Here is a 17297-nt window from a genome sequence, read left to right as displayed (position 1 = left end):
AGACCATGATGATAAACGACTTGCTGCATCTATTTTCAAATGGGCATTTTCAGGTTGTCAGTTTCTTATGCAATGTCAAGAGAAATATATGCTTATTTCTGATTTAAACTCAGTACACATTTGAAATGGCTGGCAATAGCCTTGTGTTACTGGAGAAAATGGGGAAACTTTTACTGGTAATGGAAAAGTATGACCACATAAGGTTTCAAGTTGCAGGGTAGTACTGTTGAATTGATTTTTTTAAAATAGTATTTTTTATTAGTTTTCAATTACAATTCAATAATAGCCTCATTATAACAATACCAATTTATAATACAATTATTAATACCAATCATTTGAATACCGAATTATATAATTTTGCTAATGTAGCCTCCCGCATGCTAGGGTTGATGGCTTGATTATTTGCTTTATTTCTGTGTTCCAAAATCTTATTAATTTCCATTACATTCCGGTCATCATAATAATCCCTTATACAACAACTGCAATATTAATAACTTCTGTTCATGTGGAGCTGTTCGATTGATTTGAAAAAATGGCTTGCCCTCCAGTCAGTAGGCAATAGTAAATGTCACTTCCGTTACAGACACATACTTCATCTTGTAACCAGAGACTCTCTGGTTTACACATTTGAAAGTGATAACGGGCTGTTTAAAGTATAAAACCACAGTTAATTTTCCCTGTCACTTTATGTCACATTAGTTCACATATTAAGCTATTAGTCATTCATTAAGTGACCTACTTGCATATGACCCAGCCTTCCAGGTCTCATAAAAACATAGTTTTTGAAATGGTTGTATCTATTACATTGTAGTAGCACCTGTGGATTTAGTGTGGTGCTAGTAAGCTAACCTCTCGTTCTTCTTTTATGTAGCCTCATGCAGGGGCCTGTGTGTGTAACATGAGCTGTTTACAGCAGCTGACAGGCTGCCTTGTGCACTGCAAATTCATTAAAATTTCATATTCATCTATAATGCAGACCTTCAGTTCATGATCTGTCTTGTTAATGATCAAGTAGAACTTGAGAGTGAATCTAACAAGAAGAGGGGAGAATCAATATTTTTTGCCCCCAGTACTGTATTTTTCAGTTCATGTGAACAAATATGGTGAATAAAGTCCCAGAAGCAAAGCCTTTGGAAAAGTCTGTATCTTTTGATAGTGGAATTAATTTTCACTCTTTAAACTGGACTTTTAAAGATCTGCTTTCTGTCTGTAGACCTCAGGATGCACATGGACCTGAATTGATATTACCTGCAAGCATTGAATTCAGGGAAAGCTGTAAGTATTAACATTTCAAACAAAATCTGGTTAGGTGTGACATTTTTTTTATTAACAATTTTTATTTCATTCTTATAGATAACTTCAAATATGCAAGCAGTTCAAAAAGTTACAGTGGTCACATTTCCCCCTCAGTCCCAGTCATACTCCTTACAAAAGCCAGTGAAATGCTACAAAGTGTAATAGTTGTTAAAGGTTATAGCTATCAATCCTATGCCTTTTCCACGGGACCACAAAGTAGAAGTAAGAGATGAAGTCAGAAATAGAAGCAGCTCTCGCGCTAAATAAAGGCACTGGTTTTATCAAGAATTTTAAACTACTTTGGGAGTTTAACTGCTTAGGTATTACTAAGTAAACTTGTAAACTACTTAGGTTTTACTAAAATCAACCGCTATATAAATTTTGTTGAAAATAATAATTAAAAAAAATTAAGAGAAAAAAATCCTGAAGTTGTATATTTGCAGAGCCATTTGCAGAGGTTCCTTTATGTACCTTCAAAATATTTCTACACCCTCCCCCAAAGGTTACAAGAATCACTCCCAGGTATTTTTCTTAGTTCAGATAAGTCACACTTTCTTTGGCATAAAGATCTCAACCTATTAAAAAGTTAGCCTCATGCAAATCAGTATACTGTAGTGGTCCGTTTTCTTCAGTGGCCTGCTCTGCAAATTACAGCAACATCTGGCCACTCTACACTTCGCAGTAGGCCGGTGTGTTCTATATGGACTGCCCTGCAAGACAATTTAAGATAATCAACTGATCCAAAATATAGCAGCCAGATTACTGGTTGGGGTTCATATAACCCTCGTTTTGAAATAGCTGCACTAGTTGCCAGTTTGTTTCCAAACCCAATTCAAGGTGTTCACATTGCAGCTTAAAGCAATGAACAACTTAGGCCCCAAGTATCTGCAAAACCATCTTCAGAGTCTTTGGATATGCAGAGAGAGCTCTCAGAACTTCTTGCTACCCTTAGAAATGGAGGGTATGATGTCCCAAGAGAGTGCTTTCTCTGTAGCAGCCCCTGAATTGTGGACCTTCCTCCCCACAGAAATGTGTCCAGCATCTTCCTTGTACACCTTTTGCTGTATGTTGAAGATGCACCTCTTTAACTTGGCCTTTGACAATTAAGGTATTTTGTACTGAGGGACCAACCTCTTTTGCTGAATCTGTATTGTTCTGTTCCACTTGGAACAGTTTTATGTGTTTTATAATTGAAATGATTTAAGCTGTTTATATAATTGTATATTCTGTGAGCCATCCTGGGACTTGGTGGTGAAGGGCACGGAATAAACCTTGCTTATAAATAGTTACGAATTCATCTGATCTTGGTTTATCTTGTTTTTGCAGCTGAAGATTCCTTTTTGTCTGCCATTATAAATTACACCAATAGCTCAACAGTTCATTTTAAGCTGTCTCCTACATACGTTTTGTATATGGCATGTCGGTATGTATTGTCAAGCCAGTACAGACCTGACATCAGTCCTGCTGAACGTACTCACAAAGTCATTGCAATAGTCAACAAGATGGTGAGCATGATGGAAGGAGTTATACAGGTGAGCTGCAGTTTTAAGAGAATTTCTGTGAATACATTTTCGTAGCTTAATTTTTTTTATTCCAAAAATAAATACTTTGCTTTTAGCAGGATTGTTTAACTTGATAGCTGTGGCTGCAATCACATAGCCAATATGATAATGGATATCACAGGCTAGTTTATAAATACCACACAAAATTATTTCAATTGCAGTGTAAAACAAACAAACAAAAAACTAATCAAGGTCCTCTAAAACAAAAATAAGATCAGTAACAGGATTCTCTTACTTGCGTATAGATCTTTATGTCAGATATTGAACAAGAGATTCAGATAATCATGGTTTTAGAAAACTAGAAAGCACCTGTATTTAAGCATTTTAATTGGCATTTAGCTAGGTTCTACTCAGAGTAAATTAATAAACCTTAGTCTTTTCCATTAATTTCTACTCTTGAGTAGGACTGGTGTCGTACACCAACCTTTCGGTTTCATTTGTTGCCTAAGTCCATTAATTTCAATAGGTTTAATCTGAGTAGGACTCAGATTGGGTAACATTCTTTGCCAGCATGGGTCTTGAGCTCAAAATTTGGTTCCATGCTGTTGTCTACAGAAGGGGTAGTCAACATGATGCTTTCAGGTAGTGGTGGACTACAACTCCAGTCATCCCTGACCACCATACATACAGGCTAGAGTTGGAGTCCAGCAACATTTGGAAGGCCCCACATTGGCTACACCTCTTTTTTATGTATTGAATCCAGAATTCTCATGGGTGGAGCTCTGTTGGAGGAAGACACTTTTTATGGAATCCTCCTTCCCCTTGCAGCCTTGTGTATGCCTTGTAAACTACTGTGAATAGTTAAGAAAACCTCCATGTGGGAAGTGGCATGTGGATTGCAGGGGAGGCTCCTCTGGTTCACAATTACTTTTAGGAACAGAAAGAGTTCGGAACATGGAGGGGGAACTGGATCCAACCCACTGTCTCCTATATATGCTCATTTATGCATTCATATTAAAAGCAGTTATTGTTTTTTGAATGATTGTAAGTAATTATATTTAAAAGAAAATTCAGGTGTTCAACTGCAAATAGCTTGCTTGTCACTCAGTTTTTATTTTTGGTACACGTGGTGCCAAAGTGAGCAGCAGCAGCAGCATCACTCAGGGTTTTTATTTTTTAGTTTTTTGTGTCCAAGATTTAATTTTTCAATTAAAACATACTTGTCTGTGAAAGCAATTCATTTATTATGGCTCCACTTGTATTTTCCTTTAAATGGTCCTATTTCTGTCTTCACCTGTCTCCCTGTTATGTTAGTAGTGCTATAGATTTGGCACGCAGTTCTGCCTGTCCTACACTCTCTGAATAATATGGAGATCTATCCCATTGAAGCCAGTAGAACCTTCCTGGCAGCAGCAGCGATTGAGGGTTGTATGGGGCGGTAGCAGCACCTTCCTGGTGGTGGTGGTCTTGTGCACTGGTATGCGGCAGGGCAGTGGTGAGGTCAGGGGAGCTCTGGGTTGGTGTCATCAGCATCTCACAGGTGCATGTACCTACAAGACACTAATGTCAACCTGGAATGCCCTCAGTCCATCCCTGTTGTGAGCGCAGTGCTGCTGGGAGGTAGAATTCCCTCTTCCAAGCAACATGCTACTGCTGCCTCCTGGCACTAGGCTATAACTCTTCCAGAAAGTGTATTGTGCCACACCATGCATTTTGAGGCAGACAATTCCACACCTTTACAAGACTGTAGCATCATTTAGCAATTTTGAGTGCATATCTGCAAATCTCACAGTAGATTGTGGAATAGTTTATGATAGATTGAATGTTATCAGTTTGGCTTTGATTGCAAAAATCTGATCAGCCCTTTACTGAACAGAAATGTAATACAAAACATAATTATTTTAAGTACAAAAATATACACCTATCATATTCCCTTTGGCCTCTGTTAAATTTAGGCTGTAATTCTATATTCCTACATGGGAGGATGAATACAGTAGTAATTATTTGTGAGTAAACATACATAGGTTGCACTGTATAGTTTTCAACCTGATCTTTGCATGCAAATTCTATAGTTTCCATGGAGCTTGAGCCAAACTTTTATTATAATTATGTTTATGCTTCCCTTCAATCATATGGTAAAATAGAAGGAAGAACTTAGGAATTTCAATTAATCACTGCAGTTCTGTTTGCAGAGACCTTCCTAGATAGTAATCCAAGTAATTAGATTCAAAGCATTTTTAAAAGAAGCTATTGTACAAGCAGTATCTCAGTGAAAATCCAGAAAAGACAGCCAATTTTTCAGGTTTTTGTGGGTGATGTAATCAAACACATATTGATGGTGTACATATATCCAAACTTACAAAAGAAATTCATGATACAAAACACTATGAGAGTCCATTAAGAATCACTGTAAGATTATTTAACAAATTTTGTAAGAAGAGTGTAGATATCAGATGGATTAATTGTCAGTGCACAAATTCTAGTGGCGAAATTACTGGAGATAAAACAGTCACAACCATAGAAGAGTGCTCTTAAACTGCCATTTCTACTAGTTCTGTTTAATGTATGAAAACTGAACTGACCTGGCTACACTGCTACAATGTCTGGCAGTCTGGTGTAAAGCTGCCTTCTCATGGAAAGGAAAGGCTCTGTTGTCTTCTGTGGAGCAGATCTCCATGTTACTCTTTGCAGGATTGCACAAAGTTTTCTCAGTTGTATCACATCTGGTGGTGAAATGTTTTAATGTGACTGAGCATAAGTCTTGTGCCTTCATATTTAGTGTTTGATTTCGAAAACTACCATGAATGTTCACAAGTTTCTTTCTTCTGTTTGATTTCCTTCGTTTTTCTCCAGGAGGTAGACCAGGTTGATCAGGTAGGATATATTGCTGGGAACTGATCCTAGCTGTGTTGGCTTAGCTCAGTTTCTCATGCTGCTTCCATGTAAAAATACAATATTTCTACAGCTGGATTGAACAGTTCATAACCCTCATTCAGCAGCTGGAACATGCAGTACTAAAATCCTTTTTTGACTGCGCAGCCTATCAGCATTCCATAATTTCTGCTTAACGCACTTCAGTATGGAGACATAATGACAAAAGTTCTTTTTCTTCCCTTTTTTTTGTTTTGTCTGTGGTTCTGTTCTTTGGATCTCATCTGAGGTTGCCTGGCCTAGCATTTGTGGTCGGGAAATGGTGAGATAGATCAGTACTCGATACTGAGTTGCTTGGTGTCAAAGCCAGTGGCTAGCAGTATCTGGGTGTCAATGGGCATTAGTCAACATGTGCTTGCGCACATACAGATTACCAGATAATGCATACATCTAAGCTTTCTGCATTTCATGACAACATGCTAACTCCATTTCACAAATGGCATTTGGAATATTTAATAATTTATCATTAAAATATTACTTGTAATTTGAAGCAATTGCAAGATGTCCAGCATCTATTACTTACAGTTTCATAGAAATTCTTTGCAAATATCTGGTAACTGAGTTACATTTGATAATATAGAGGGGGTACTGGTCTATCTAAACAGAGCCTTTTGATAATGAATGCAAGCTGAATTGCCAGAGGAAGGCTTCCTTTTGATGTTTACAAGACTTTTCGAAAAATATTTTCAGAAACAGAAGAATATTGCAGGGTCACTTGCTTTCTGGATGGCAAATGCATCTGAGCTGCTAAACTTCATTAAGCAGGATCGAGAGCTTAGCCGAATCACCTTAGATGCGCAAGATGTTTTGGCACACCTAGTTCAAATGGCATTCAAGTAAGATAATCAGATTTCTGTATATAGTACGTTCATCAAGTTTTTCCTTATTCAGGAAGAGTTATACTGTACATTCTTATTTCCAAATGCCTTTAAAAGCAGATATTGAGTGTTATCCAATATTAGTCATACCCAGAGTAAGCTCATTGAAATCAATGAACTTTATTGCACTTATTTCAGTGGGTCTACTCAGTGTATAATTAATTGGCTATCACCAATGTTTTTATTTTTAAAAAAATGAAAGTTGGTTAATTCATTTGTTTATTATATCTGTTAGGTGCTTTATCTACTGGTGCATTGTGCATCTTATTATGCTCTAAGTGAGGAGGAGTTCATCCTTATACTTGGGCACAGTAAAAAATCTGAAGATTCTTTATTAGAATTAATTTATATTAAGAGTGAAATGTACAAGCGACCTGTGTAATTAGAAGTAAAAAAATAAACTCCTTTTGTTATTTTTCCAGATTCAAGCAATCTGTGTTGTGTAATTGAGCTAGTAGATTATATGTTAGGATTCCACTGGAAAGGGGGGGGGGAATGTGACACCCCACATCAAAACACACATACCCCGCCTTTTTCCTTAACAGTTTTGGGTTGAATCCGGAAGAAGTCAAGTTGTAGTCCCACTGAAATCTGTGGGACAAGTTAGTCATCACTAGCTTAAGTCTCATTGTAACTATTTCCAGTGTCAGTTGCAACAAAACAATAAAGTGCCATAAGATTGTTGTTGATCTCAGTTCTTCTCCTAACATCCCCTGGGTACAATCCCATAAAAATCATAGTCAGTTTCAAAATATAACAGGAATTGACTTGGCACAGTTTGGTATTTTTAATTCAGTATTAGTGCAGCAATATTTCTCAATGCATCTGTTTCTTGGAAAATTGCTCAGGAAACTTGGTGAATAATAGATAGTGAGGATGCAGTCCTAAGCACACTGAGGAGTAAGGCCTGGTAAACTCAGTGGGACACTGAGATATGTGCAGGATTGTCCTGAGAGTTGAATTGTTGACACTTAGGTAAATTCATTTTTTTCCATGGCTGCAGGTTTTCATCAGCCTAATTTCTATGTTCATGAATCTAAATATTCTTTAAATGGGTGGAAGCCTTAATATTACTATTTATACAAAATTTTATTTTTTTCAGATATTTGGTTCATTGTCTTCAGTCAGAGCTTAACAACTACATGCCTGCATTTCTTGATGATCCAGAAGAAAATAATCCTCAAAGGCCTAAAATAGGTTAGATCACTTTATGATATAATGTACTGAGCATAAGGTCAACTGTCATGAGAGGAACATGGTGGGAGACCTTATATATTGCAGGGAAATGCAATGTCTTTTTGCACGTACAATAAGACGTACTGTACTTTGTGAGGAGTTTGTCATCAGCAAGCTGCATGGCAGCCATTGACATCTAATCCACCTTTCCCAATATTGTATGTTAGAATGTAACTGTGCGTGTATTTGTGTGTAATAATACATTATTTGTGTGTAGTAATGCATGACCCTTCCCACTTGGAAGTTTCTTTAAGCCATGTACTGTGGCAGTGCCCAACAATATAAATATAATATTTGTGCATATCTATTGACCCATTAACCATTTACAGTGGTACCTTGGTTGTCAAACTTAATCCGTTCCGGGAGTTCGTTCGAAAACCAAGGCGCAGCTTCTGATTGGCTTCAGGAGCTTCCTGCATTCAATCAGAAGCCATGTCAGATGTTCGGCTTCTGAAAAATGTTCACAAACTGGAACACTCACTTCCGGGTTTGCGGTGTTCGGGAGCTGTTTGGACCCAAGGTACCACTGTACCCAAGCTGTTTGACAACCAAGGTACCAAATGTCTTCCAGTCATAATGTAATATTTAACACTGAGTAACTTAACAGAGAAGGGACACGGGTGGCGCTGTGGGTAAAACCTCAGTGCCTAGGACCTGCCGATCGTATGGTTGGCGGTTCGAATCCCCGCGGCAGGGTGAGCTCCTGTTTTTCGGTCCCAGCTCCTGCCCACCTAGCAGTTCGAAAGCACCCCTAAGTGCAAGTAGATAAATAGGTACCGCTTTATAGTGGGACGGTAAACGGCGTTTCCGTGTGCTGCGCTGGTGCTGGCTCGCCAGAGCAGCTTTGTCACGCTGGCCACGTGACCCAGAAGTGTCTTTGGACAGCGCTGGCCCCCGGCCTCTTAAGTGAGATGGGCGCACAACCCTAGAGTCGGACACGACTGGCCCGTACGGGCAGGGGTACCTTTACCTTTAACTTAACAGAGTACCTCAACCTGAAATGCATAGCTGAGTAAACTATTGTATTTTTTCTTTTAGATGACGTCTTGCATACGCTGACTGGAGCCATGTCCCTTCTGCGGCGATGTAGAGTGAACGCCGCACTAACCATACAGCTCTTTTCCCAGCTGTTCCACTTTATCAACATGTGGCTTTTTAACCGATTGGTTACTGATCCAGATTCAGGATTGTGTTCACATTACTGGGGAGCCATCATCCGGCAGCAGCTGGGGCACATTGAAGCTTGGGCAGAAAAACAGGGCTTGGAACTGGCTGCTGATTGTCATCTCAGTAGGATAGTACAAGTAGGTATTTGGTAGTAATAGGAAAAATAAGTGCTTACCTTGCATTATCTTGGAAGATTTTCCTCTACTAATTTAACAATGGAAATTCAGACTTAGCCACCTGTATGAAGTCATATGAAACCAGTGTCTGCAAAGTAGGGTTGGAGTGTACATTTGCTTAATTGCTTCAGTGTGGTTTTCCTCAGAGAGGTCTGTTTTCTTGCCATACTGAGGAGAGCTGTTTTGTACCAACTGCCTTATTTTTTAAAACCTGTGCTAAGAGTTTCAAACACAAAATGTGTACTCATTCAAGAGCAGGGTTCCACTCCCCAATTTGGTGTGTAGGGTCCACTGTCATGTTTCTTAATAAAATAAAGGTGATTCTACTAATTGTGCTTCTTTTTCAGGCAACTACTTTACTTACTATGGATAAGTATTCACGTGAAGACATTCCAAATATCAACAGTACCTGCTTTAAACTCAATTCTCTACAACTGCATGCCTTGCTACAAAATTATCATTGTGCCCCAGATGAGCCATTTATTCCAACAGTGAGTTAATCTTGACATTTATTCATTCATTCATTTATAACATAATTTCCCTATAAAATTTTATATAGTTACGGGGTAGCATATGAAAAAAATAATAATGCTAACTCTATGAAATAATAAAAAGTTTGAGACATCTGAACCCCATTTTTAAAATAGTGATAGTAATTCTTTGCTTGAGTAGCCTATTCTGTCTCACATAGAAAAGGAAGAAAATACAGGGGGGTTGTGTTCCAGGTCATTGTGTATGACAGTGCTCTGCCCCATTACACCCCCTTTTCCACCCATTTCCAGGTTGCTGCAGTGCTCGCATGCACAATCACATATCAATTGGATGCACATAAATCTGCTTCATTGTTTTGAGTATCAACAGATAGCTTAATGATGCATTTTCAGTGCTCTTGGACTTATTTGTGTTTCCAATTTTGGGACACATTGCAGTATTCTATTTATGAAACTTTCTTATTTCTCTTAGGAATACATCTGTAGAGTAGCTTGCTAGAAGTTCTTGAATTGTAGGTGGGAGGGTGGCGAGAGCAAAAAAACTATTAGAGCTAAATAGTCAAACTGTAGGTTAAAAACCTAACGTCTCCCTTCATTATTTTTCCTGCTTTTCAAAATACAGATTTAATCAAATATGTAACATCCAGTATAAATCAGTTTCCTCCTATTGCAAAAATGAATGCTTGCAATTCTTGTTTTGGTATCAGTATAATAATTCCCTTTGTATTACTCGTTGATCACAGATGTTTAATATATTTCTAATAATTTGAAGAATTTCATTTAAAGGGCACCTGCAGGTGGGATGAAACTAAAGTTAAAGCTCACAGCTACAGTTGAACAAAAGCTTTTGCCTCTTGTATCTGCTTCAGACAACATCAACCTAAACATATCACATACATCTTTTGCATTTGCTAATTTGGGGTGGCTAAAGTATAAAATGAAAACTTTATATTATTGGATTCTCATGTACAGCATTATTTACTCTCTCCCCCCCTCCCCCCACTAAACTAGGAGTTAATAGAAAATGTTGTAGCAGTGGCAGAAAACACCGCAGATGAGCTGGCTCGAAGTGATGGTAGAGAGGTACAGTTAGAAGAGGACCCTGATCTACAGCTACCCTTTCTTCTGCCAGAAGATGGTTACTCATGTGATGTTGTCAGAAACATCCCAAATGGGCTGCAAGAATTTTTAGATCCACTTTGCCAAAGAGGTTAGTCGTTTCAGTCTTGTACAGGGACAGAAAATGCTTCCTCTGCTGTAGTTCAGCTAAGAAAATTTCATTTTGTCTTTAGATGTTTGGAAATCTCTTCTTGCCATTATTTTTTATGCAGGATTTCAGCAACTTTTGTTGTCATGGAGATTTTATTTGGGCATCCCTTAAATCAAGAAAAGGAGTGTCTTCTTTCCAGATTTGTATTATCATGTGATGCACATTCTGTGTTGCCTCCTTCATCTTTTAAAAGCACTTGTCACATTTATGATCAACACTGTTTTTAGTGATGAACCATTTGTTTGCATTGTTGTTGTTTTTTGTGGACTCTCAAATTACCTTTTTTTTGTGGACTCTCAAATTACCTCTCAAATTGTCTCCCCCACCCTACCCCTTCTAGGTTTCTGCAGATTGACACCTCATCCACGTTCACCAGGAACTTGGACAATATATTTTGAAGGTGCAGATTATGAAAGTCATCTGTCGCAAGATAATGCTGACCTGGCAAGTACTTATCTTCTGGACATTATGGTAGAGGACATAAACTGTAGTTTAACCATATGCAATTTGTTATTTAGGGTGGCACTAGAGAGTTAAAATGCAGATGATTGCATTTACTATATTTTTCCTGCAGCATAGCATATTAGTGCTTTACTTAAGCTATTCAAAGTGTTTTATTTTGCAACGTAGAAGTAAGCTAAGAGCAGAATTACCTGTAAGTGTATTAAAGTACCCAGAAGGAATTCTTACTGCTGTGCTCAGTGTCGTGGAATATAGAGTTTAATCTGTGCTTTGTTTCTGTAGGCTCATCCCTTAAGGAAGGAACCTGAGATAATCACTGTGACACTAAAGAAACAAAATGGGATGGGTCTGAGCATTGTGGCTGCTAAGGTATGAATATATAAATATACTAGAAAGCTCTGTCCTCCTGCTTGCTCCACTCACCCCCACCCCCAGCAAGGCACATTACTTGCTGAATTGTCTGCCCTATCAATATGTTTTGTAGCCCTTTTTTACCTCCATGCCCATGCCTTCTCTCTGTAACCCTTCTCGCACACAGACCACCCTCATCTTTCCTCCACACGTTGCAACTACTAAGCACCCCTTTCACCTTCCACCCAATTTTGAAGTCGCTATTTCCTCCTGTTTTGCAGCCCCTTTCATGCCCTCACTTTCATATTCACTCCTATTTTCGTACCTCCTCCCCCTCCTGCTTCTGCAGACAAATGTTACTGTACCTTTAAGGATAGAATTTTGAAGACTGCCAGCTGATTCAGTTAACGATGGTTAAGTGATGGATCTTGTACATCTATGGTGTTTGCTTGTTAATAAAATACTTGTACAGTACTAAATTACTGCATTGAATCTGTACATACATGGTACCAGGAGTGAGTAATATTTGAGGGCTCCTTTATCTCATTCACGAGGTAGCTGAGGAATGAAAGAGGGAGACAACAATGAAGAGACGTAAGGGGGTAAAGTGGCGATTTAAAGCAAGCCTTGAGTACTGTAAGAAGGGAGTTGAGAAAGGCTTTGTTGTGTTAGCTTTTTCATGTTGACCTCTGTGTTGTACCCATTTCCATTATTTCTCCTTGTTTTCCCCCCAATCCTCAGTGTTCCTCCCTTCAGATATCCCCCATTGTCTTAAACCATCCCTTTCCCCCTTCCCAGTGTCCCTCTCTTCTCGTTTTGATTTTGTCCACGATAGCCATAAAGTGAGTAACTGAATTGCATCTCATCCTATTGACTGAGGTGTGGGGAGTGAACAGGCAGCAGAGAGGCTCACCCTGATGACTTTTCATTCTAATGTGAATTATTGTGCCACCAGTTTCCAACCACCAGATGGTGCACTGTACCAGTATTGTAAAGCTGCCACATATTTAACAAATGTAAAGAGATAGATGGTAGGTGGTAGTGTTCTAAAACAGCATTTATATTTCAGGGAAGAAATGTTAAGATCTGTACTGTTGAATTAAATAATGATCTTGCATCATTTAAGCCAGAAGCAAGTCATTCACTTTTGTGTTCTGCTATTAAGATACAAATGAACAGCTTGCTATGTCAGCACTGACCACTGTCATAAGTGACATTGCCTAGTTTGAAAGAGTCTCTGGCAGGAATACAGGTGTAGCAGCCTTCCCCGCCGCCTTCTGCAGTCATAATTCATCTTGAAAAGAATTAAACCTATTCAAGCTAGGTGGTTGCAAGAGGGAAATGACAATTTTTAATGGGACTAATCTGCGACCTCAGTGGTGGTATTTTAAAGTCTCTTTAAATGTATATAGCATTTTTGACTATTAAGGTGCTTCTTGTTTCCAAAGTATTATATCTTTGCTTGGTTTCAGAAGGGAAGAAAGAACTGGCTCTTCTGAGTGGTTTATATGTATCGAGTGTAAAAGAATGAGAGTGATCTTTGTAGCTTTATTATTAAACGTATTTTAGAAGATGTGCAAATATCTGGCAATTTTTAATTGGTGACTACTTCAGACTATTCTTATGTACCTTTAGTGATATTTTTGCTGATTGATTCATTTTTACTTTGGACATGGTTAGTTGCCCCAGAGTATGAATGTGGGCAGGGCTGTTTCTGGCAAGTGCAGGACACAGGGCAAGTTTGCATACTAGAAATCTCTAGAGGGGAGATTTTCAACTTTTTAAGGCCTCTGGACAGATTTAGATTTTTGAGCAAGTGCTGTGGACATCACACCCTCTGACCACTTCTTTTCTACCTTCCCTGAATCAGGAAATCACACAATCTATCCAGGAAGAGAGAGAGAGAGTGCACACACTTCACTTTTTCAACAAATCTCTGTAAAAGTCATATTCAGTAGAAAAACACTTAGAGCAGAAAGAGGAAGTGAGAAAATACACCATTTTTCTAACTTTCTCCTTTGGCTCTGTATACTTTTCAAGGGAGAAAAAGAAAACCTACCTCATGGTGAAAGGGTTGCTGAATGGGAAGAAGGCCTCAGAGGCTTGGTGAGCCCTAGGGGAAGACCTCAAGGGCACCACTGTGTCCATGGTCACAATTCTGGCAACCTCCACTCCAGCGTTCCCTCTGGATGGTCATGGTTGCTACCACTGCCACTCCCATGCCTCTTCCTCACCTCAACTCCCAAATTGCTTTGCCATTTTAACACAGCATCAGTGCTGGTGCACTTTCCTCCCCTTTATCTGAAGAAAGGGTTGCTTCCTCAGAAGCTAAGCAACCAGGGTAAGGTGGCCCAGGAAAGGGACTGTGTTGGTCATGTGTGTGGCCGCCCAAAGGATTGAGTTCCAGAGCAATTTGCTAGGGATGGTCCTGAATTCCTATGCATGTCCAAATTACATTCACAAATTATCCGCAATAGGGATGCGTTCTTAAGCCTGCTTCCACATAAAGGTTGCATTCTCTGGATCCAGGCAAATAGAAAAGTTCTGGTCATCTCATCTGCAATGGAGAAAGCAAGAGCCCCAAATATAGACTTTTAAACTTGTATGAGTTTCAGCTTTACATTATTAATGATTTTCATTTTTTTGAGGTGATAAATATTGTTGCTGTTAACATCTTATGGTGTTGTGAAATAGCCAGTTGTCTTATCAGTGGTAGTCTGGCCTCTTGACTAGAGTGCTGGCTTGACAGATCCCTGGAGCCATTACCCAGCATTATTTCTAGGAACAGACCAAGGTAAATCAGTATAAATTAGTTTCTAGAGGAATTTAGTGATGCCCTAGGAACTTCAAATTATCTGATAGGCATGGTTCCAGAGGGCAAACAGAAACCATTCACCTATTGCCAAGAGATTGGGACTTCCAGTTCAAATCTTGTCTGTGTTTTCCAGGAGGTGTAGTAATAATTCTTCTAGCTGTTAGCATGTAGTTAGGAACATGAGCTGTTCTCTGTCATAGTACCAGTGAGCATAGCCACACTGGCTTGAAAAGGCAATAGCCACGTTTCCAGTACCGCATTAGGAACAGAATAAATTACCTACCATTGATGTAATGGTTTCCAGTAGTGGTCTCGCTGATGCTTCATTTCTGTTGCAAGACTTTTCTATAGCAGGAGTACTTTTTTGGTGGTAGTGGCTGGATTGCTCGGGGGTCAGGGGGGCAGTAATACTAAGAGACTAAGGGCAGAATTTAGTGCTCTAAGCCTGAAAGATGTTTCGATGTTAAATGCTGCCTGACTTCCAACCACACTGTGGTTACATTTTATGAAATCCAGATGATTTGGAAGCAGTGTGTGCATGCAGTTTACTTTAAAAATATATCACGGGGTGGGATGGGGAGTGAGGGGAGGGGTTAGCATACGACTTCTTCCCATCTGTGGGCCAGCACTTACTTCCTGTTTAATTTGGATTTTCTGTATCTTACTGAAAAGGCCGCCTTGATTTTTCTAGGCAGTGCCTATAGTTTAATAAAGCTCTTAATGATAAACTAAAGGCAGAGTAGCATAACTGATTGTGCAAAGAGTTGGAATATTGTATTGGTTGTAACTAGTGTTGATAAATGCTATGCTATATCAGTGTCCAGTTCAGAGCTGTCTTGCTGGGTGTTTTGGAAAATCTGGCAGACTGATGTTTGGGTTGTAGTCGAAGGCTGAGAAAGGATTGAAGAGTTGTATTTCTGGAGTTAAAATGTGGTTTTCTGTCGTTGGAAGAACAGAATCCTCGGTAAGTCTGTTCAAAAAGTGCTTTTCTATAAACGTTTAAAGTTGTCGGTGACTACTTCATTTGGCACTACTTATTGTTGCATGCAGCTAAGTGATGTTCTTTTTAAAGGCTAGCACAGGATTTTTTTTACCTTAAGCCAGTTCCTTTTCTGTGCTTTTTAATGACAAACATAGTGAGAAGTTTTAATCTACTGTAGTCTGCCAAGTGAACAACTGCTTCATTTACTATTGAAAGATTATGAATAATGTAAGATGTGCGCTTTTCCTTCTATCCATAATCCAGAAATATCTTTATAAATCTTGTGATTTCGCTGTGTGAAGAATGCATATTAAAATTGACATTCTAAATACTAAATAAGAATAAAATTAACTGACTTCAATATATTTATTTCTGTAGAGGTTCCTTTAGCTAATTTACATGTCATTTCAATTGCTCTAAGTATTGATATTGAACTACTTGATGGCATAATTGACCTAAACACAATCATGGTTGAAACGCACATTTTTCTCTCAGTGCCAGTCACCACTTTTCACAAGGAAAAGTCAAAACATTTGCTATAAAGCAGTGTTTTGTTTTTATGCCTGTACTTTGATATTGGAAAGGAAAGCTCAATAACTCTTTCAAGTAATGATGGAGAAAATATCTATTATCAATGACAATAGTAGAAAGCAAATCATTGCACTAGGAAAGTGCAATACAGCATTAAACCACTGATTTATGTAAAAATGGATTTTTCATCAAACGGCTTTCATCTAACCTTTAATGTATTGTTGATGTTCACAGTCTAACAGTTCTGCATACTTACAAGCAATCCTATGTATGTTTACTTAAAAGTAATATGTTAAAGTAATGATAGTAATGTAAAGTAATGATAGCTGCATTTTGGATTGCAGCCTCAAGCACCTAATTCTTTTATGAATTGTAACTGATATAGCTACCGTTATTCTGGATTCCAAAGCTTATGTTAAGATGGGATAAAAGAAGAACGAAGCTTGAGTTGGAAGGGACCCTGAGGATCATCTTGTCCACCCCCTGCAGGAATATGCAGCTGTCCCATATGGGGAGCAAACCTGCAACCTTGGTGTTATCAGCACCATGCTCTCACCAACTCCAGCTTCCACTACTTCAGATTTTCAAATAAGATTAGTGGCTGATACTGTCACATCATACTGTTTAGCAGTTTCTTGAAGAAGAACGTATAGAAAGAATGGGGAAAGTTTCATATCATTCTCACTTTCTGTTCTGCTATGTCTCAGAAACAAGCTTTTATGAGAGCTGCTATAGCCCAAATGGGAAAAGTAAATGGCCTGATTACAGTGTGAATTGAGTGCCTTTGATCCAGAGATCTATGAGCAGTGTTCCACTCACAGAAGAGAGGTGGTTTTCCCCAGTTGCCCTTTCCCTCACTGACTGTGAACATTTGTTCTGGAAGATAGCAGTGAGACAGGGAATTTGCAAAAAATCACAAACCACTTCCATGAGTGGGAGCCTCCACTGAATTGCAACTCCTTTCCATGAATGGAAGGATTTGTAACATTTACAGGACATCAGGCTACTCTTCTCTGACACTTGAGAGATCACTCAGAGTTCTATTTTCCACATGGAGATTTTAAAAATGGACAAAACATACAAGTGCCCCTCTGACAGTTAGATGCACAGTCCTTTCTACCTTCTATGTAGACAAATGTTATGCAGCAAATTGAGCATGCATATATTGCGGAGGACGGTTCCTAGCTAGGTAAAGTCAATAGTCCAGTG

At 38.8% G+C, this 17297-nt stretch overlaps 1 protein-coding gene across 17 annotated transcripts in view; it reads left to right on the top strand.

Moving 5' to 3' along the window:
- The window catches only part of AFDN (afadin, adherens junction formation factor), an 87490-nt gene that overhangs the window by 47472 nt on the left and 22721 nt on the right, over positions 1 to 17297 (top strand). For 12 of the 17 annotated variants that reach the window (XM_081906757.1, XM_081906753.1, XM_081906754.1 and 9 more), the window contains 10 exons: positions 1214 to 1275; positions 2623 to 2828; positions 5652 to 5672; positions 6420 to 6565; positions 7710 to 7804; positions 8882 to 9147; positions 9534 to 9677; positions 10689 to 10887; positions 11288 to 11391; positions 11692 to 11778. In XM_081906757.1, coding sequence (XP_081762883.1) covers positions 1214 to 1275; positions 2623 to 2828; positions 5652 to 5672; positions 6420 to 6565; positions 7710 to 7804; positions 8882 to 9147; positions 9534 to 9677; positions 10689 to 10887; positions 11288 to 11391; positions 11692 to 11778 — 1330 coding nt within the window. The remainder of the gene's footprint in view (positions 1 to 1213; positions 1276 to 2622; positions 2829 to 5651; positions 5673 to 6419; positions 6566 to 7709; positions 7805 to 8881; positions 9148 to 9533; positions 9678 to 10688; positions 10888 to 11287; positions 11392 to 11691; positions 11779 to 17297) is intronic. The other 5 variants (XM_081906748.1, XM_081906758.1, XM_081906747.1 and 2 more) reach the window with 1 other exon arrangement.

This window comes from Podarcis melisellensis (assembly GCF_964234715.1).
Source record: "Podarcis melisellensis genome assembly, chromosome: 3".
NCBI lineage: Eukaryota > Metazoa > Chordata > Lepidosauria > Squamata > Lacertidae > Podarcis > Podarcis melisellensis.
This window is presented reverse-complemented; position numbering and strand designations above follow the sequence as displayed.